Below are 21,312 nucleotides of genomic sequence, written 5' to 3'. Positions count from 1 at the left end.
TCCTTTGTTGAGGCCCAATATAATGTAGTCAGTCAGTGAGATTAGAAGGGATTCTGTGCTTGAAGCTTTTCTGAAACCGAATTGAGTAGGGAATAGAATTTTGTGTTCTTCTATGTATTCAGATAGTTGTGTGTTAACTAGTTTCTCCATCACCTTGGCAATGAAAGGCAGATTGGAGATTGGACGGAAGTTGTTAGGATCTTTGGGGTCCAAGTTAGGCTTCTTGAGGAGCGGTTTAATGGATGCTAGTTTGAGGTCGTCTGGATAGAAACCCTGGGTGAATGAGCAGTTTATGATGTCCGCTAGGGTTTTGGTTATGGTGTCCGGGATTAGCAGTAGTAGTTTAGATGGGATCTGGTCTAGTGGATGAGATGAGGGTTTCATTTTCTTAAGAAGTGTTTGGATCTCTGAGGAAGTAGTGAGTTCAAGAGACTGGAGGGAGATGTCTTTATTATGGAGTGCGTAATTGCTGGCTGGTGTGCCTGTATTAGGCTTTAATTGTGTTAGCAGGTTTGTGATTTTCTTACTGAAGAAGAATGCCAGCTCATCAGCTTTTGTTTGAGCTTGGTTAGGTGGTATGTCAGGAGGGTTGGCCTGAGTTAGATTGGAGACAAATGTGAATAGCGCTTTGGAGTCGAATATAATGTCATGAATCTTATGTGCGTAGAAGTCCCTTTTTGTTTTTAAAGTGGAGCTCTTGTATGATTGGAGGGTGAGTTTGTATGTAGAAAGTGTAAAGGGGGAAGGGGCTTTACGCCATTTACTTTCTTTTTGACGCAGGTTAAGTTTGAGGTTTTTAAGTTCGTTAGTAAACCATGGCTGTCTTTTTGACTCGCCTTGTTTGACTTTTTTTGTTGTCCACGGACAAAGTTTGTTTGCCACAGTTTCTGTTATAGTAGACCAGGAATTTATGGCTGCATTAGGTGATGTGACGTCTATGTGTGAGAGTTCCGTGATTAGATGATTGCTGAGTTCATCTGAGGCGCATACTTTTCTGTAGAGAAATGAGTGTTGAGGGGAGGGTTTATTGCTCGTTTGGGTCATTGAGAAGGTGGTGGAGATTAAAGAGTGGTCTGACCAGGGAACTTTTTTGCAAGTGGGTTGTACTGAATGTGTTATACCTGAGTTCACAAAGATAAGGTCCAGTATGTGACCTGCCTTGTGGGTAGGTTCATTGATTATTTGTTTGAATCCCATTGCAGACATGGCTGTAAGAATGGTTTCGCAGCTGGTAGAGAGTGTGGTGTTATCAACGTGCAAGTTGAAATCTCCTAGGATTATCGTTGGGGAGTCTGGTTTTAGATAAGATGCTAAGATTTCTAGGAAGGGTGATGGATCCGCTTCTAGAAGTCCTGGGGGGGGCATATACTAGAAGGATTTGTAGAGAGTCTGATTTGAAAAGACCTGTTTCCAATTTAGAGTCAGATTTGATTGGGTGATGAGAGAATCTGAGTTCTTTCTTAGCTGCTAGGAGAATGCCCCCACCCCTTTTTTTTCTGTCGGATCGAGAAAAAGTCGTAGGTCTGAGTTGGTAGTTGATTAATTAAAGCTATATCTGTAGATTTAAACCACGTTTCTGTTATAGCACAGAGGTCTGGGTTTGCATCTAGGAGAAGGTCATTTAAAATCAGAGATTTCTTGGATAGTGATTGAGCATTAAATAATATCAGTGAAAAAAGAGTGAATCCTAGAAGTTGTGTGATTGGAGTAATCATGATAGGGATAAGGGATTTGTAGGTGCGTTGATTGTAGAGTATGTTTGGTTTTCCTGTGAGTAGCGTTCGATGATGGAGAATTGGTATTGGGAGACCGTGGCACATTTTTTGCATTGTTAGGAGCTAGCTGAGTTGTCAGTGATGAAGCGACTGGATGTCAGATCAGTAGCTGAGTTGTTTAATTGATGACGTTTAGTTGTCTTGGTATTAGTTGAGTTGTCTGGTGATGGCGTCTGGTTGTCTGGGTAGTGGTTGAGTTGTCTGGAGATGGCGTCTGGTTGTCTGGGTAGTGGTTGAGTTGTCTGGAGATGGCGTCTGGTTGTCTGGGTAGTGGTTGAGTTGTCTGGAGATGGCGTCTGGTTCCCTCAAATTTTTTAAAGACTGCATGCACAAAAAAGATTGTTTTGTGCAACTTTTTATAAGCAAAATTCAAATTTGTGCAGTACAAGCCAGTATAATGCAAATATCAATTTCTTATGCATGCTACATTTATTGTTTACGTAGGGTTTATGTCCTCTCTGCACATGCACAGGTGTACAGCTTAGAGGGAACAGTGGTCCACAGTCCCATTGACACCCGGGCACAGAGATGCTCTGTGTGAAATGGAGTTGAGCAGGATCTAAGGATGATTAAAGTGATCCAAACAGAGCAATAAAATGTGGGAAATGTCAAGAAAAGAGACTTGCTTTAGATGCTGCTCAAGATGCATAACAAAATACCCTGTGTGAGATCTCCCCTTTCAGCTGAGTGACCTTGGGCCATGCCCACACTGCCTGGGTAGTCAGTATCATCCGTTCTTCTGGTCTTCTCTTTTTTGCTCAGAGAATAGGGAGCTAGAACCGCTAGCTTGCCACCACTGCCCAGCCAACTGGAGACCGGTGTCCACCTGTTTATAATCTGCAGTGTGTGCCCACTGCTCCCTGCCACCCTTCTCCCCATATCCTCAGCCAGTCTGGGGCCTTGGCTTGCTCCTCTATGATCTTGCAGTGTTTCCACTCTTACCAGGCCACGAGAGTTAGTGGCTTTGAACCAAGGAGGTATAGACCTTGGTCTCCAGCTGTATTTGCAGTGTGGTTCCTATTCTTATGGATCTGAAGTCTTCGGTCTCCTGTGGGGTTACCCTGCAATGTCCTCCCCAGCTCCTCCCTCTGATTTAGATGCTGGAGACCATTCTGTGTGACTTTGCAGTGTGATTTCTCTCTGCAAAGAGATGGAGATGTGGAGGCTTCCCTTCCTGGGGCACCTTGTTATGTTTCCCCATCCGTATATGGCTGCTAAGATCAAACAGGAGTTCATCATACAGCTTAATTGACTTCTGCTTGTATCAGAACCAAAAGCTTTACTGATAAAAGCTGAGGTGACTTAATTTTTTTTATTCTTTCTTTTTGTCTGAAAGAGTTCTCGTCGACTTGAAGCTGTTCTCCCTCTCAGAGGAGAAATTTACAAAGAGCAGACTGAGACCTCGGACCCCAGGGTGAAGCCAGAGGTGCAGATGCAGGTGAAGCCTGAGAGAGAAGAAATCCACGATCAGACCAGGACCAGTATTCCACTAAAAGTCACCCAGACACTACAAGCCAATGAAATTGTACGTTATTTGGAGCTTTATTTGTGGTGGTCTGTTGTGGGGGTGGGAGGGGGGGTTAGAAAATCTAGTAAAGACTGAAAAATAAATGGGTTAAGCCATCTGTGCTAGGAGAAGAGCCTGGACCAAGAGGAATTATGAACTCTCTCACAGTCTCCACTCCTGCCTGTAGTGCACTGCTGCGGGGGGGGGGGGGGGGGGGGGGGGGAGATGGGAGCTTTCACACTTGTCGCTCCTGCTGTTCTCTGTTCAGGCTGCTGTTTGCTACGCGCTGTAACGGTCTTGTTTCCCTTCTTGCTAGGCTAATGACTTATTGGTCCTCAGAAGCCAGGATCCTAGTAGCAGAACTTTGGAGAAGCCAAAGGAAGCCACTACAGTACGATCGCGAAAGGCTTCTCCAGCAGAGAAGAAAAAACCCGATGCTGTCTGCAAACCTCCAGATCAGGAGAGCACTTTCCCTTGTAAAAAATGCGGCAAGTAAGTGAGACTTGAGCAGGCAAGGGTGACTGGGAGCAAAGGAATGTTTTGTAATTTATTAACAAATTCAAGGCACAACAATCCAAAACGCATCCGCAACATAAGCAATACAAATACATTGCATTCTCCCAAAACTGAAAGCTAACAATATCTACTAAAGATGTGTGACATAACATCTGAGCTCTGTATCTTTGTCGTTAACCCCTTCCATCTAGCAGAACGCCCCTCCCCTAAAGTACATCTCAGTTGTGATATGAAAAGAGAAAAGGAATGTTCTCAGGGAGAGCTGGCCTTTAAAAACTTAGAGGAACATTGTAAAGAATCAGAGCGGCACGGACAATAAGTCAGTCTTTGTACAAGAGATGGAGCCTGGGCTGAGTCGGCAACGGAGCATCGACGTGAGAAGAGTAGAAAAGGAAACGTGCGGAAGCAGGTGGAAAATATGAAACAGGATGTGATGACGCTGGAAGAAAGATCAGCTTCAGAGAAAAATGTAAAATCAGATATTTGGGATGTCAGAAATCAATTACCCACAAATCGGTTAGGATGAGAACTAGAAACTGTTGAGCAAGAAAGATGACATGAAGGTAGTTGGTCAATGTAACAAAACAGCTGGGAAAGGGAAACCGAGAGTATGTTTGGTTGCATAAGTGGAAGTGATATTACCTCTGTACAGGTAACTAGTGAACTGTGTTAAGCTGTGGAGGCTGTACCTTCATAAGGACATTGAGAGGAAGGTAACCATTCAGAAAAGGGCTACTAACTTGATAAAAGAGCAACACAAACCCTACAAAGAGAAACTTAAGATACTCAAAATGTTAGTACTGGAGGACAAAAGGGATAGGGGACGACAAAAGGGATGGGGGATGATATGATAGAAACTTTATTTGGTGGGCTTCAATAAAGTACAGGAAAGCTAAATTTTCTAAAGACACGGAAATTCAAGGATAAGGGGGTCATGATCTGCAAAGAGGAAGATTCAGAGGAAACCTAAGAAAATGCTACTTTACTGAGAGGGTGATAGATACCAGGAATGACCTACCAACAAAGGTGATAAAATTCAAGAACGCTTGGGAAAGGGAAATGGTAGGAACAATGTTAGAAGTTTGCAATACTACGGCCAACCCACCCTTCACTCCCTGAAGAGCAGAGGCATGTAAGGGGTAGGGGTGATAAGGAAGGATGTTAGAGAGATGGCAGCCAGGTAGAAACTAGCAGGCCCCAGAAATGAATCGGGTTGATGTTGGCTAGATACAGCCTAGCAAGGCCATGGGGATATAGACAGACAGATGTCTGGGCAACAGCCCCACTAGTTTTGATTGTTACTAGGCTTGGTGGTAAGACGAGGTGGGTAGGGTCTGGGTGTTGGATTAAGCATGGAAGTTTGCATGCTAAGCAGCCCAGGATAAGGTATGATATTCTACCCCTGGTCAAGCTTCTACTCTTGATAGCTGGGATAGATCCTTAGTAGTGTAATTGGACAAACCAGATAAGCTAATTGGTCTTTATCTACAGTCATCTATCATGTTATGTAAGTGGCAGGAGAGGGCTTAGCGCCCTCCATTGCTTTCTGTTTAATCTGTCTTTGCAGGGCAGTGCTGTAAGAGGGAGAACTGGAAGTCAAAACTTAATTCAGCCATTGAAGTGGAACGTGAAATGGCTAAATCAGGTTCAGATCCCTTGTCAGGGCTGGACAGACCTTACAGCTGGAGGGAAGCAAGATGGCTGCTGCTGTCATTGCTCCGTTCCCATCAGTGAGTGGTACAGAGCATGCACCGGAGAGTATTTACCTCTCCAGCTCTTGAGCCAGTGAGGGTCCCTTAACTCGCTCAGGCATGTAGGATGAGGAAGTGATGGGGTGTGTGGGAGGTGACATAGACTGCAGAGGGAGAAAAAGCATCAGTTTGCAGATTTTACATACAGTAGAAGGTCCTTTTGATTTGCAAAAGAATTCTGATGTTCCTGATGGGCCTTTTGCTTATTTATGGTCAGACATTGCTTCTCATTTAAACATCAAAAAGAATTGTAAATTAAGTTTTATTGGATTCTCCTTTTCAGTATGAATAATTGAGAGAGACTCTCTTGGCAGGGTGAACAAAGGAAAGTTGAATAAACGAAGGGATGTATTGGGTGAAAAAGTGATAGTGGCAAAATCATTTGTAGTCTCCACGGAAAAATGGGCAGCACTGGTTAACACGAGAGAGGGAAGATTGTGTTTCACATATGATTGAAGGCTCCTCTGCCTGCCGGGATATTGGCTACACTCTGAATGGGACTTTAAGGAGATCCAAGGGTTGTGGCTGGTTCTGATTCAGTCTTTCCTCATGATCCACGAAAGGGATTTTCAAACGTCAGCTAAGCTTTTGTTTGTTGGGAGATCTGAGAAGTGGGTTGGTGAATACTGAGGGGTAGCACAGGAAAGCCCTCTCGTCAGGAGAATTGAAGAGAAGCTGCTGGATACTGAATCAGTGGCCTAAACTGATGCTGGAGATCATGGAATCAGATACGTTGTATCATTTATTTATTTTTTATCATGACTTGGGTAGATAAGCTTTCAATAGATGGAACGATTCTATTGAGCAGGTTTTAGTGAGAAACAATCTGACACCTTCAAAGATTCAGTCTTTGATGGGCCCAGCTTCGGCTAATCTCAGCTCCTTTGCAGTCCTAGGGCCTGACTTATTAAGCTTTTGTCCCTTAGACACGGAACAGGAGGCGAGTCATAGTGAATTACACTCTGAAGTTCAAGGTTGCACATGCTACATGGGTTCTGAGCTCTCGCTGGTGTTAACATTTTGGTTCCTAGTTTTGTAAACTCTACAGGCGGAATGACCTGATGCCTGAGAAGGGTAAAGTCTGCACCTGCAGGGTTTACATCAATAAATTATTATTATTATTTTTAAATTTGAAATCTCACTCTCCCTCAGAACGAACAGCCCTGAGTTTTGACCGCATTTGTCTCTCTCCCCCCATCAGAGTGTTCTTCAAAGTGAAAAGCCGCAGCGCTCACATGAAGAGCCATTCGGAGCAAGAGAAGAAGGCAGCGGCACTGAGACAGAAGCAGAGCGAAGAGGCCGCAGCGGCAGCGGCAGCGGTGGCGGCACGTCTTAATGTTCGGCAAGATGAGAGCAGCGAGAGTGACAGTGACAGCAGCTGCAGCAGCGACAGTGGCAGCAGCTCGGACAGCTCGGACAGAGAGATCTAGCAGGAGAGCTGCAGGGCTGGCCCCTCGCTCAGACTCCCTTCCTTCCATTTCCCTCAGAGGGACTGCATTGTGGTGCCAGGCCTCTGCCTTCCATCCTCCGCCAAGATGAATCAAAACCTACATGAACGTTAGATTGTGCGTGTGGACTTGGGACTGTTCTTTTTAAAGGAAAGATTTTATATTTATTTAAAAAGGTAAGTTTCTAGATAGGGCACGGAGGAGCACTGCGCCCCTTCCCTCTGGTCACGTGCCTGATAAGATCCTGGCCCCTGAGCTGTGGGACAGACCGATAAGGGCCTTCAGCGCCGGGACTTATTTCATTGACATGCTATCGTCACGACACTGGCTCTGCAGCGTTTTGCCTTGGGTGGGGGGGAGGGATTTCTCCCCCCCTCCCTCTTAAGTGCTGGGACCTCTGCTTTTGCCTGCATTTTATGGGACGGCTGCCCCCTGACTTGCAGTGCCTGGGAGCGACTTGCAGAAGTCTCAGCAGGAGCAGGCTGGATATCTTCGTTCTGCTGCTCAGTCAGTGGACCGAAACTTCTTCTTCTTTTCTGTGGAGAGCACCCTCGAGACGGCGAACGCTGGTATACAGATGCGACACAAGTTCGTTTAAAAGTTGCTGCGTGACACGTTGAAATGTATTCTAATGTATCCCTGAAGTAAAAAAGCCGCCGAAAGAAAATATTTCTCTGTGATGAATTGTATTATAGGCAGGGTATCGTTGCAGCATCTTTTCAATAAATTGGTGTCACTGCTGTGACAGGAGTCTAACTTGATTGTTAAAACAATAATTGTAGAAATATTGACTGGTATGGATGGGGGAAGGATTATAGGGCTAAAGCCATTGCTCTCTCCAGGAGACTGCCAGAGTTGGGCACCCTCGCTTAGCCAAAAGCCATTCAGCTACAGATCTAGCTTATGGTTAGGAGTCTGGTGGTGTGGGGTGCCACTCGGCGCTAGTTCTGAAATGGCACTGGCCGAGAGAAGCCAAGTCTCTGCCATAGCCCAGCCTTGCAGAGAGTTCATGTAATTTCAGCTAGAAATCTCCGAATCTAACACAGCCCCCCCCCCTCTGCACGTTGGAGCCCTCCGGCGCATTTCTGCTCTGCTCGCACTCTCTGCTGTTGCCATCTGATTCCTTGCTGGGAAGGTTTTCAAACCATTTTGGGTCACTTTGTATTTTATGGTGGGGGGGAGGAGACGAGGAAGAAAGCTGTGTTCCTCTTCATCCTGTGAGTGAACAGGCTGCACAGACATTAAGGTGGGGGAGGAGCAGCAGCTGGGATACTGCTGAGATCACCTGGGAGTGGCCGCTTTGTTGCGTCTGCCCATGGAATTGGAGGAGGACCATGCATGTGAGGTGATCTCCCCAACTTCCCTACACAGCCATGGGGGGGGGGGGGGGGTCCCCCTGTGTTACTGGAATGAAAATTACCAGCCTTGCAGCAGAAAAGCCACAAACGCCAGTCTTGGGTTCTGATACAAGAGAGGGAATGGGATAAGCTGCCACTATATATTAGTGTAGGGGGCAGCCTTCCCCCATCCAGACTAGAGATGCAATGAAAAAAACGTATGGAATGTAAACAACCCACCCCCCTCCCTCCAGCCCCCATGCACAGGTTAGATTTATACATATGTTATAGAAAATGCTTTATATATATTTTTTTTTGTTTGCTTGTTTGTTTTTGTAAAGCCATGAGTTGAATCTTTTTATCTATGCAGAAGACAATCATCTTTTTCTATGGAGAGTGGGAAAGGCAGGGCCTGTCGCTTTCGTATTACAGCAGCAGTGGCTTCCATTCACAACATCGTTCCCACTTGCTCCATCTATAAAGATTCTTATCGTAATAAGGCTGAAGACATGCCAGGTTGGATGTTTTCTGAAATGGTTCCATTTTTAGAAGAAAGACATTCCTCCAGAAATTAATTGGAGCTAAGACAGTAGTTAACAACCTTAAGCAGTAGGCTGAGAACCAGGAAGCCAGGGTACAACGCTGCTTGTGACTTTAGGCAAATCACTCCATTACCAGAGGTACAGAGCCAGAGGCTTATTTACTAAGCTGCAGTATTTTCTACTCTGGGGAAAACATCACAGGATTACTAACCTGCGATACCAAGTACCACAGTATTTTTCACAGCAGTAAAATATTGCAGCAAAGCGGGGCTGCAGGCTGGGGAACTTGCATCCTGGGAGCCACCATTGTTTGTTTAAAGAATACTTAACAGCCCTCGGGCCAGAGGGTAAAAATCGGTGGGCATCTGAGAGCTCCCTCTTTCTTTCTATACCCCCCACTATCCCATGAAGTGGTAAAAGTTTCAAAATAAAAAGTGACATGCTCGGCTCCGTCCCATTCCCCATGCTCCCTCTTCTTGTTAGCCATAAAAGTGATAACCCCGGGAAACTTAACTATAACCCCCTGATGGTCTAGCTCTGGTGAGTGGCGTGCCCCCTTGGCCTCTGTGTTCCCTAGTGCCATGCTGGCCAACCTCAAGTACCCTTTTGCCCCGGTTACATGCTAGGAGAAAAGGGGGTGCCGGAAGCTGGCTGGTGCTGTTCTGGACATGGAGCTGGGCAGTACAGAAGCCCGGGGGATGTGCTCTGCTTGGTCACCAGAGAGTTATAGTAAGTACTTGAAGGGGGGAGGGGGTGTATGGCGCTTAATTTCTTTGGCGAACAGGAGCACGGGGAATGGAGTGAGGTGCTAAGCACTGGCCACTTTTCTTCTTTAATTTTGAAACTTTTGCTGCCTTAAGAGGTGGTGGAAGAGAGGGGGGTCCCTGACACCCCCCCCCCCCCCCACACACACCTTCTACACTCAGGCCAGAGAGCAGGAGCACCAGGATATGGGTCGTATCCTGATATTCCCGCGGAAATTTAGCTACACCTTGTGAGGTATAGTTAACTTTCCATAAAATAACACAGCTTGTGGACTTCACTATTGAAATAATGAGCAGAATATAAAATTTTAATAAATGAAATAAAATATTACTGTATTAGCTGACTTGCATACATTTGCATGCAAATAAGCTCATTTAAATACCAGTGCTGTGCTGGGTTTTCTTGGGGTGGATAACATGTGGAATTTATAATTCCACATGTTATCTCTGCGGTTAAGATTTTACCATGGCTTAATTATCTAATTTTATTCCATCTTTCAGGCACTTCAAAGTGGATTACATTAAGGGTACTGTAGGTGTTTTTCCCTGTCCCCCAGAGGGGTTGCAGTCTAAGGGGCTCATTCATTAAGTTGTGAGGTAAATGACCCCTCACAGTGCATGATGCAGTCCCAGGACTGTGGGGCCACCATCACTTAAGGGGCCAATGGCTCTGAGTAGGCCCCCCTTGAAAGTAGTCAAAAACCATAAAGTTCTCACAGACCCCCCCCTGTTCCCCCGTCCCCCTGAGCTGCCCCTGTAGCTATCTATAGTTCAAAAACAATAACATTTAAAAGTCAGCGCTAGGCCTTATCCTCTTCTGCCAACCCTTCCCCTTCAATCAAAAAATCCAGAGGCCAGGACACTCACGACCCCTTCCTAATAAATGAGTCCCTGGTAGTGTAGTGGGGGCCTGGAGTGCCAATAGGCCCAGCAGCTGCCGTTTTTCAACATACCGCCAGCCAGTCCTTTGCCCTTACCATATGAGGGCGTCAGAGGACCAGCTGGTGCCATTTTGAAACAAGGCCACTGCTGGACCTGAAGCCTAGGGGGCATTCTGAGCTCCACTGTTCTAATAGGCATAATGAAGAAATGACTATGGGGGAGGGCTTTTTTTTTTTAAACTGGAAAGAAGGATTGGGGTGGTGCTATGGATGACCTCAACTCGTTTGTATTATTTTTTACCACTACGGCTGCCTGCAAGGACAATGGAGGTGGCTGAGCAGTGGGATGGGGTCTATATAGAGATTTCCGGAGGGGGAGGGAGGTTCAGGGAGAGAGTGTGTGACTCGAGCTGAGTTGCTCCCTTTAAGTCATGTCCGCAGGAGCAGCGGGACCTGTGTTAACATCCTGATTGAGTTGTAGCTAACTTCATGTCAAATGATACAGCTTGCATTTTTTGCAGGCAAGCCATATTTTTTTGATTTGCATGGTTTTAATTAGTATTGAGTTGCTTAGTAGGCATTTGCATGCTGATCAGCTCATTTAAATACGTGTATTGCCAGGACTGAAATAACATGAGGTATTTCAAATACCTCGCCTTAGGCCAATCACCACGCATAAACGGCATTTATTGCACGGTAAATGGCCTAATGCGGTTTTGTGAATGAAAGCCTCCGTTTGTACTTGATGGAAGTGGCCTGCCCAAGTCATGAGGAGCAGCATCAGGATTAGGACTTTGGCTTCTCTTGTTTTACAACCCGCTGCTTCTTCTCTAATTCTTCTTTAATTGAGGCAGGGGACTACCTTCATTACCTGAATTGTAACTTGCCTTGAGCTTGGGTTTGGAGAGGTAATTTTTAAAATCCAAATCCAGGACAAGATAAAACTGTAGACGCCTATTGCCTACTTTCCAGGAAGCCTGGGCGTGGGAGGTGGAGTTTTTCTTTCTTTTTACCCCTGTTTTCTCCTCTGCTTTTTCTCCAAAGACTGGTCAGCAGCCCAAGGGCCAGAGGGGGTACCTCCTCAGGGCTGATTGGGCGCACAAGTGCACAGCAGAGGTAATATAGCAGCCTCTGCCAGCCAGCTCTAGCAGTCAGGTTATCCAAACCTGGGTCCCAGGTGTCACCTCGCACAGTCTGCCACCCTGAATAGGTTGGTATGTTCAGATTTTTTTTCTAAAATGGAACCATTCCTCGAAACCCGTCCCTGCCCGCCATTCACTCCTGTGGCCGTTTTCCTGTTTGCTGTGGATAAAGTGCACTGCTGTTTTAAGCCTGGCAGGCCCTCTTCTGCTCTGCTCCCCTCCTTCCATTATCACCAAAGGGAAGACCAGGGAGAATCAGGTTGGGTAAGAAGAGACTAGGAATTGTAATGGATCTTGAATGAATAAAAAAAAAAAAAAGACATTGCTGCAGCTCATTCCCACAGGAAATTACTCCAACTCTATCCATAACCCCCCATTGTCCTGGTCCAGAAAAAAATTGGATGCTATTACTTGTGTAGCTGAAACAGCACAAGCCAGTGACCCCCCCCACTCCCCAGGTGATAATGCGAGGCGTGTGGGCTCAGCCTTGTGTTAATCTGTAAATTCCATTCCAGAAGGAGCATGTTAGTGACGCGGCAGGAGCAAAGCTTGGAGCCCTGAGAATGGGATTTCAGCTTTATTTGGGAGCATTTTTCTGTTAATAACCTGAATTATTTTTTTATAATGAAAGATATAAAGAAATGTCAGTCAATAACAGACATGTCTTGCTGTTTTTGTTGGAGGGACAGGGTTCACATAAACAGTACACTTGGTTTTATTAAAGAAAACTATCTCCACCTGATAGTGGCTACATCTTTCCTACTGCTCTGTTATGATTCTTCAGTGCTCTTGGGTGGAAGGGAGCCCAATCTGTCACTCAGCAGCAACACCTGCTGGGTTCTGAGGGCAATTGCAATTCCTGCTCCCTTGCCAGAAGTCTGCTGCTGTGATGACTTGGTTATAGAAAGAGAGAAGGGAATCTAATTAAAGGTAGGGAACGCAAAGGAGAAAAGCAGAAGTTGCTTACCTGTAACAGGTGTTCTCATAGGACAGTACATATGGGTGACATCACAGGATGGAGCCCAATCACAGAACACTTTTCTCAAAGTTTCTAGAACTTTGACTGGCACCTACTGGACATGCTCAGGATGACAGCAACCCTGCTACCAGCAAGGGTCCCCCTTCAGTCTTGTTTAAAAGCTATAGTAAGTACCAAAAAATAAAATAAAAACGTAACGAACCCAACATTGCAGGGTGGTGGGCGGGTTTCGTGAGGACTAACATCCTGCTGTCCTGTGAGAACACCTGTTACAGGTAAATAACTTCTGCTTTCTCACAGGACAAGCAGGATGGTAGTCCTCACATATGGGTGAGTACCAAGCTGAGGATGTCTGAGAAATGCACCAAATGTACCCAAGATGTGCAATAGGCACATAGACTGGGGTGGAATTTGGTAGAGGGCATCCTGAACCCTAACGGGTAGGTGGAAAGGTGTTGGTACAGCAAGTTGCAAATAGGTTGGGCAAGACAGACTGGCCAAAGATGGAATCTTGTCTTCCAGCCTTGTCTAAACAATAATGGGCTATAAAGGTATGGAGAGAACTCTGGTGCCGCTTCCTGATATTTGTAGGGCTGCTACCTGAGCGTAGGTGTGCTACTGAAGTTGCCATGGCCCTGACAGAGTGTGCTTTAACACGGTCTTGAAGTGGAATGTCTGCTTGCTGATAGCAAAAGGATATGCAGTCCGCTAACCAGGAGGAGAGAGTTTGCTTACCCACAGGTTGACCCAATCTGATGGGATGGAAAGAAACAAACAATTGGGTGGATTTTCTGTGGGCAGCTGTACGGTGTAGATAGAATACTAGAGCCCGTTTACAGTCAAGGGTATGCAGAGCCTGTTCTCCTGGATTGGAATGGGGCCTGGGAAAGAAAGTGGGTAGTATAATGGATTGATTAATGTGAAACTCCGATACTACCTTAGGCAAAAATTTAGGGTGAGTGCGGAGTACTACCCGGTCGTGCAGAAGTTTAGTGTAAGGCGGATAGGTAACTAGGGCCTGTAATTCACTAACTCTGCGAGCGGATGTGATTGCCAAAAGAAAGATCACTTTCCATGTGAGATAGCGAAGATCACAGGATTGGAGAGGCTCGAATGGTGGTTTCATGAGCCGACCCAAATCCAGGTTGAGGTCCCAAGAAGGGGCCGGAAGGTGCAGTGGAGGTTTCAGATGGAGCAAGCCCTTCAGAAAACGTGTTACAAGGGGTTGTACTGAATTGGGAACATCCTCAACACCTTTTATGGAAGGCAGCTACCGCACTGACGTGCATCCTGATGGAAGAAGTTTTTAGACCTGATTCTGACAAGTGCCAGAGATAGTCTAGAGATTTCGTGGTGGAACAAGTGAAAGGATCAAAGGACAGGGAAGAACACCATGACTTAAACCTGTTCCATTTGTAAAAATAAGATTTTCTCGTGGAAGGCTTTTGTGAAGCAATCAAGACACGGGAAACTGGCTCCGAAAGGTTGAGTGGCTGAAGAATTAACCTTTCAACATCCAGGCAGTCAGGGACAAGGCCTGAAGATTGGGGTGGCATAGGCACCCGTCATTCTGAGTGATCAGAAGCAGGTCCTTCCCCAGAGGAATGTGCCTGCGAATGGAGAGGTCCTGAAGAATCGAAAACCACACTTGGCGTGGCCAGTGAGGGGCTATCAGGATCATGCTTTCCTTGTCCTGACGTAACTTTGAGAGTCTTTGAGAGAAGTGGAAGTGGAGGGAATTCATATAGGAGACAGGTTGCCTATGAAAGGGAGAACGCATCTCTTGGCAGTGAGTGTTGGCAGCGAGTGAGAGAGCTAATGTTCTCTACTTTGCGGTTTTGAGGTGATGCAAAGAGGTCTATGTGAGGGTAACCCCAATGTTGGAATATTGAGTCCGCTACTGTGGGGTTGAGGGACCACTTGTGCGGTTGAAAGGTGCGAATCAGCTTGTCTGCCAACACATTGTCCACTCCAGGCAAGTAGGTGGCCTTGTGGTACATCGAATGAGAAAGGGCCTCCGCCCATATCTGTGCAGCTTCCTGACACAGGAGGTAGGAGCCTGTTCCTCCTTGTTTGCTGATGTACCACATGGCCACCTGGTTGTCTGTCTGAATCAGGATGATCTGATTGGAAAGGCAATCCTGAAACACCCTGAGAGCATATCTGATTGCTCGTAGTTCCAGGAAATTTATTTGGATTTTGGCTTCCTCTGGAGACCAGGTGCCTTGAGTTTGCAGATTGGCAACATGTGCTCCCCAGCTGAGGTTGGAGGCATCAGTTGTAAGGGTTATTTGAGGATCTGGAGCCTGGAAAGGAAGGCCTTGGAGGAGATTGGACTGCTTTTTCCACCAAGCCAGACACAGGCGAAGTGGGTTGGTGATGTGGACAACGGCGGACAGTGGTTGAGATTGAATCCACTGTGACCTTAGAGTCCACTGCATGACTCTCTCATGGCAAGATGAGCCATTGGAGTGATGTACCGAGGACACCATGTGTCCTGGAAAAACTAGGAAGTGACGTGCAGTTGATGGGCGAGAGGAGTGAGAGCTCGTTCTCGAGGAAGAAATGCTTTTGCTTTGAAGGTGTCCAAGTCTGCTCCTATGAACGACAGGGTTTGTGATGGGACTAAGCTGGACTTTGGGTTATTGATGAGAAACCCTAGGGAGATCAGGGTATGCAAGGTGAGACGTAGGGACGTCAGAAAGCTTGCTGGGTGGGAGCCCTGATCAACCAATCATCGAGGAATGCTGCTACTCCTACGAGACACTTGGTGAAGACCCGTGGTGCAGATGCCAGGCCGAATGGTAGCACTCTGTATTGATAATGCTTTGAGCCTACCAGGAATCGCAGAAATTTGTGATGAGACTGAGTTATTTCGATGTGTGTGTAAGCGTCCTGGAGATCTAGAGAGCAGAGCCAGTCTTCCCTTTGCAGAAGGGGAAGGAGGGAACCCAAGGTTACCATCTTGAACTTTTCTCTTTGTAGGTACTTGTTTAAGGTGCAAAGGTCTAGTATTGAGCGAATGCCACCTAACTTTTTGGGATTAGAAAGTACCGAGAATAGAAGCCGAGGCCCTGTTGGGAGTAGGGCACTGGTTCGATTGCTCTGGATCGGAGGAGGAGGGAGACTTCCTGATCCAGGAGTGGTGAGTGATCGGATGTTCCCCACGTCAGCCGAGGTGGGGAGTCCGGCGGAATGGCAAGAAAGTTGAAATGATAACCTTGAGTGATTATGGCAAGAACCCACTGGTCTGAGGTGATTGTGTGCCAGATGTTGCTGAAGTGGCACAATCAACCTCCCACTTGGTACATGCAGTAGTGGAGGCTGAATGCTGCTCTCTAGGAAAGAGTCAAACCAGATGCTGGACCTGGCTGAGGGGTTGTCTGTGTGTTTTGCCTGCGAGGTTGCCTAGACTGGCCTTTCTGGTAAGGCTTAATAAAGTGACCTTTGGATGGTGGAGGATATGATTTCCTTTGGCGGTAGAAAGACTTTTTGGGATCCTTTCTGAATGTTTGATTAGCAGGATATTCAGAAAGCAACAAGGAGAGTTGGCGAAGAGTCTCATGGTGATCTTTGAACTGTGCCACTGCTTGCTGTATCTGTTCACCAAAAAGATTGTCACCAGTGCAAGGCAAGTTGGATAGTCTGTCCTAGACCTCAGGTCGTAGGTCTGAAGACTTTAGCCAGGCCCACCTCCTCGCAGAAATAGCTGTTGCTGATACCCTGGAAGCAGTGTTAAAAATGTCATATGCTGATCTTATTTCATGTTTGCCTGCTTCTAATCCTTTTTGAGCCGGGGCATGTGATTGCTCTTGAAACTGCAAAATCCTGCATTTGCTTAAAGAGGACCCTGTTGTACTGGGTCATATAGAGTTGGTAAGAGGCAATGCGGGATATAAGCATTGACCTGTGAAGGACACGCCGACCTAGGCATCCAAGAACATTTTTGCTCTTTCCCTGGAGGGAAAGAAGAGTGAGCTTGGAGCATCGGGCTTTCTTTTGGGCTGACTCAACAACCACTGAATGGTGATCCAATTGGGTTTTTGGAAACCTGGAGTTGATTGGACTAGGTATGTGGTGTCCGCTTTTCAGTTAACTGGTGCCACCGAACCAGGATGCTCCCAATTCCTCTTTAGAAGATCCAAGAGGACATCATGGATAGGGATAGAGGTGATTTCTTTAGGATCATCCAGAAATTGCAGACGTTCCATCATCTGGTGTCTATCATCCTGTTCTGTCTGAAGTTGGAATGGAACCAATTCAGACATTTCCTTCACAAAATTAATGGACAAGTCCTCTGGGGGAGAACGCTTCCTGCTTTCAGCAGGAGAGGGTGGTGATGGTAAGTCATCGGTATCCTGGGATGAGTCATCGGTCCATGTATCATAGGTTTTATCACTAGCACCCCTAGGATCCTTAGAAGGACGGAATGTTGATATTCCTGAAGGTCCTGGTTGAGACACCGAAGGCATTGAGGAGGTCACCGAAGGCATCGATGGACAGATCGGGGGCACCAATGGTAGCAAAGATGCTATCTGTGACATCGATGGCTGAGGCATCGGTAGGACTCCCGATGGAGGAAGGAATAACGATTTTTCTCCTCCTTCTGTTGATGAGAGAGGAATTGGGGAGGAGGGCACCGGGCCAATCGGTGCCCCCGGATCCATCGGAGGAAAAGTGGTGAGCAGCACTTCCATCCTCATCAGTAGCGGTGCCAGCGCTACAGGAATTGGATCGGTAGCCGGTTCAGGAATCGGCACCGGCATCTGAGGAAGCTTGAAGCCTTGCATTGCTTTGCCGATGGCCTCTTGAATCATCTGATCCAATTCCTCTTGGAAACCTGGAGCGTGAAGCCCCGATGCTGGAGGCACCACCGTTGGAGGTGGAATCGTGGCTCCTATTACCTGTCTAGGTGAAGGTTGCCTCAGTGACCCGGACCCAGTTAGGGATGGTGCCTTTTCTGAACGGGTTTTCTTTGGCGGCGGCTCAGACAGTGGCGACGTCGAGGGCTTGCCTGCGTCGATGGTCTGGTCTGAGACCTACGGTGTCTTTGTCTATACTTTTTCCCGACGATCTTCTCGGTCCTTTTCCTGATGAGGAACAGAGGGGGTCGATGGCCGCAGAGTCGTCTATGCTGGTTGGACACCGGTCGGTGCACGATATTGGCACAACATAGACTGTGTCGGCTCAGACGGCATCGGGGTTTGTGACCGAAAGAGAAGTTCCATCCTCGCCTTGCGACCTTTTGGTGTCATAAGGGCACATTTGGTGCAAGTAAGGACATCATGCTCGCTCCCTAAGCACATTATACAGACCTTGTGAGGGTCAGTAATGGACACTGTGCGAGTGCAGTCGGGGCATCAACAGAACCCAGACGCCATGGCCTCTCAAAAAAAGGTAGCCGCAATGCGGTCAACGACCAGTAGGCCGCGAGGGCCGAACTCGATTGGAATCGGGTAAAAAACTTATCGGACCCACTGTGGCAGTAAAAATTAAATAGGGGAACCCCTGTGGGGTATTATATTATGAAGTAATTCCATGAGGAAAATTCCTGTCAGGAATCTCTGTAGAGCTCCTTAACCCGCGTGGCTGCTGCTGCGCAGAAAAAAGAAGACTGAAGGGGGACCCCTGCTGGTTGCAGGGTTAGTGCCATCCTGGGCATGCCCAGTGGGTGCCAGTCAAAATTCTAGAAACTTTGACAAAAGTGTTCCGTGATTGGGCTCCATCCTGTGATGTCACCCATATGTGAGGACTACCATCCGGCTTGTCCTGTGAGAAAAATGTGTACACAAAATATAAAGCAAGAACGATGGCACATGATGAAGACCCTGATAAGACTGGGAGCTGTAGAAACAAATAAGACTAGATCTTGCAGGTCATGAATATCCCATCTAAATTCTTCTTGTTGGAAACAAGCAAAGCAGAATCTGAGGTCACCTACTACATCTAGAATAGGATTCTAAAAAACAATTTGAACTCATAGTTTTCCTGCTCTTTCATAGAGATTCATTTCTGGGTTCTGCATGGCTTGTCCCTGTCATATAAAAGATTTCTATGTTAAAAAAAAAAAAAAATCAACTAGAAAAGCATGCACCCAGTGTTCTTGCTCAATACAGAGTTCTGCGTTTTAGGAAGATACTTGATTTTGTTGGTTGCCCATGAGAAGACATTATCTTGAAGACAAATGTATAGAACGGTACTAAGCTGCAGAAGGTGACTCATAATCAATCTTTAATATATATATATAGCCTAAACTCACTTTTATAACAAACTGAAAAGGGCTTGCTGGAAGCATGGGCGAGCAAAGGTCAAAGTGGTCAGAGAATTGTAATTGTGCACTGATACAAAACGAAATTACAATTCAACAACTGTCCTAATACCCTATGCTGAATTTCAATCAAATCAGTTTAGTGTTTTTTTACCTTATGGGTGTGATGGACAATCAGCAATAGGTGCTCTCCAGTGAAACTAACCTAAAAATGAGGCACAGTACTTAAACATCAACTTTAAAGAAGGGCTTTCATACAGCAGACCCAGGCACTTTGACAAAACATGCAAGGGTCAGACTGCTGTACTCATCGTTTCAAGTACTTGCGTGAACCTGATATTTGTGCAAAGTTTGCAGTTTTCAAAACAGAAAGTGTTTGTGTCCAACTAAGCTAAAAAAAAAAGCAAAAATTAAAATAAGCAAATGGATTGTGATCAATGTTATCTCACACAAAGAAGATCCTGACATGGATACATGTTTTGAAGGTTCTGCTTCAGGGACGCCACTACTATCCTCTGTCTCTGAATCCACTACTATTCATCAGTTTTCAAAGCCATGGAGTCTAGATAAATTCTTGGAGGAGAAGTCCATTAAACTGCTATTAATCAAGTTGACTTATGGCTGCATTTTTAATCAGTAATAAATATATAGGCTACCAACCCACAAAATGAAAACTGAATAATGATGTAGATACACAAACTCATCTCATTCCATGGCAGACCTCATACGGGGCATACGTATCTAGTGCCAATACGCAGTAGTACAGCAGCAATATAATCATTGGTCTATTGCCCGATGTATATTTTTTTCAAAAACTTTTCCTCATGCGTAGGTGAACAATAAAATAGCCCATTGGCATATCACAAAATATATCGCAAGTGAATAATAAAGTAGCTTATCTTTTCTGAAGCATTGCAGATTTCATTTCCATCTTTTCTGAAGATTCGCAAATTTTATGCTCAAGAAATTAGCAGAGACATGGGCGTGAGGACATGCACGGAGTCAAGCCCGACACGGACCGCGTTTCGGCTAAACGCCTTCTTCAAGGGCCAACAATATCTGAAAAAAACATCTTAAATAAATCAACCATTCAGCAAAAACTTAAAGCTATATTTATAAGGATCTTTAGTAGCAGTGGTACGAACGTGAAATTGAGAGTAGCAGCAGCATCGTTGACGGTAATAATTTCTTTCTCTGCTAGAGGGAACGTAAGCGCGCCATTTTTTAAATAGTAAATAGCCAATCAGAGTGAGTGCTCCGCCCAGGAAATGACGAGCATGGAGCTTAAAAAAATCATATCAGAGAATACCATTCGATGGCTATTACACAGTCTCTAATTACTACATGCGATGAGATTAAAAGTGGTCTACAGTCATCCGAGACTTTAGATGACTATACTAAGAAGCTGCATGAGTTCAATCAATCAATGGAAAAATTTCGTACTGATATACGTCAATCCAAGATTACCAAATTTAAAAGGGACGAAAGGGACTATGCAGCAGGTACCATCTTTACTTGGCAATGCCGTAAAGTATCGAAGCCACGCAAGGTTGCGTTTGCGGATTCATCTTCGGGTTCTGATGAAGAGAATCCTGAAGCTCAACCACCTATAAATCCGGATTCTAGATACAATAATCATCGAACATCGAACAGACGCCCTGGTCGCCGTTTTTTTCGCCAGCGCGGGAACAACTGGCCAGACACGGGTGGTCGCCCACAAACCCGGTCCCAGAGCAACCGCAACCCACCGTGATTAACATCTCGTCTCAGCACCTTTCATCTGCACAGTTGTCTCTGCTTGAAAAGGGGCTTTCCTTTGTGCCATCGTATCAATATGATCCTTTTTTGACTAGATGTGATCTGTTCCAATTCTTTCGGAAACTACAGTTGAAATTATTTTTTGCTTTACAACCGCCTACTGTTGAAAATTGCATTGTGGCTCCTAAATCTTATTGGCTCCCTCCAGGTCCAGTTGATTCTCACATTAAAACGTTCATTGATTTGGTTTTGATTGCTCTTACACGTATTGAACAAAATAAAGAACAGGTACCGTTTAATTTATCTTATGATCAACACAAGGCGCTTGAAGAATTGAAAAAATCCCCCTCCCTTGTCATTAAACAAGCGGACAAAGGTGGCGCTACTATTGTCATGGACAGGGCCTTTTACACTACTATGATTTCTACGCATGTGTCTGATACTGGCAACTATAAAATGTTGCCTCAAGATCCGGGTCCGCTTTTGCTCCAACAGATTGAGGACTGTGTTGAAGATGGTTTTGCCATTGGCTTTATCTCAAAAAAAGAAGCTGCTTTTCTTGTTAATAAAGGTTATAGATCTCCAGTGATGTATATGCTTCCGAAGATACATAAGCATCCTACGATCCCTCCCGGGAGACCCAT

General features: G+C 45.8%; 1 protein-coding gene across 6 annotated transcripts in view; it reads left to right on the top strand.

Annotated features, from left to right (window-relative positions):
* ELMSAN1 (ELM2 and Myb/SANT domain containing 1) overlaps nucleotides 1-12,041 on the top strand; it is a 120,987-nt gene extending 108,946 nt beyond the window's left edge. For 5 of the 6 annotated variants that reach the window (XM_029598671.1, XM_029598674.1, XM_029598670.1 and 2 more), the window contains exons 11-13: nucleotides 3,112-3,300; nucleotides 3,599-3,774; nucleotides 6,751-12,041. In XM_029598671.1, the coding sequence (XP_029454531.1) occupies nucleotides 3,112-3,300; nucleotides 3,599-3,774; nucleotides 6,751-6,979 (594 nt within the window). In that variant the 3' untranslated portion in view covers nucleotides 6,980-12,041. Of the gene's footprint in view, nucleotides 1-3,111; nucleotides 3,301-3,598; nucleotides 3,779-6,750 lie in introns of those variants that run through there. The other variant, XM_029598675.1, reaches the window with a different exon arrangement.
* Nucleotides 12,042-21,312: the final 9,271 nt, after the last annotated feature.

This window comes from Rhinatrema bivittatum, chromosome 4 (assembly GCF_901001135.1).
Source record: "Rhinatrema bivittatum chromosome 4, aRhiBiv1.1, whole genome shotgun sequence".
NCBI classification, from domain to species: Eukaryota; Metazoa; Chordata; class Amphibia; order Gymnophiona; family Rhinatrematidae; genus Rhinatrema; species Rhinatrema bivittatum.
Note: the sequence above shows the minus strand (reverse complement) of the source record. Positions and strands in the feature narration are given on the sequence as shown.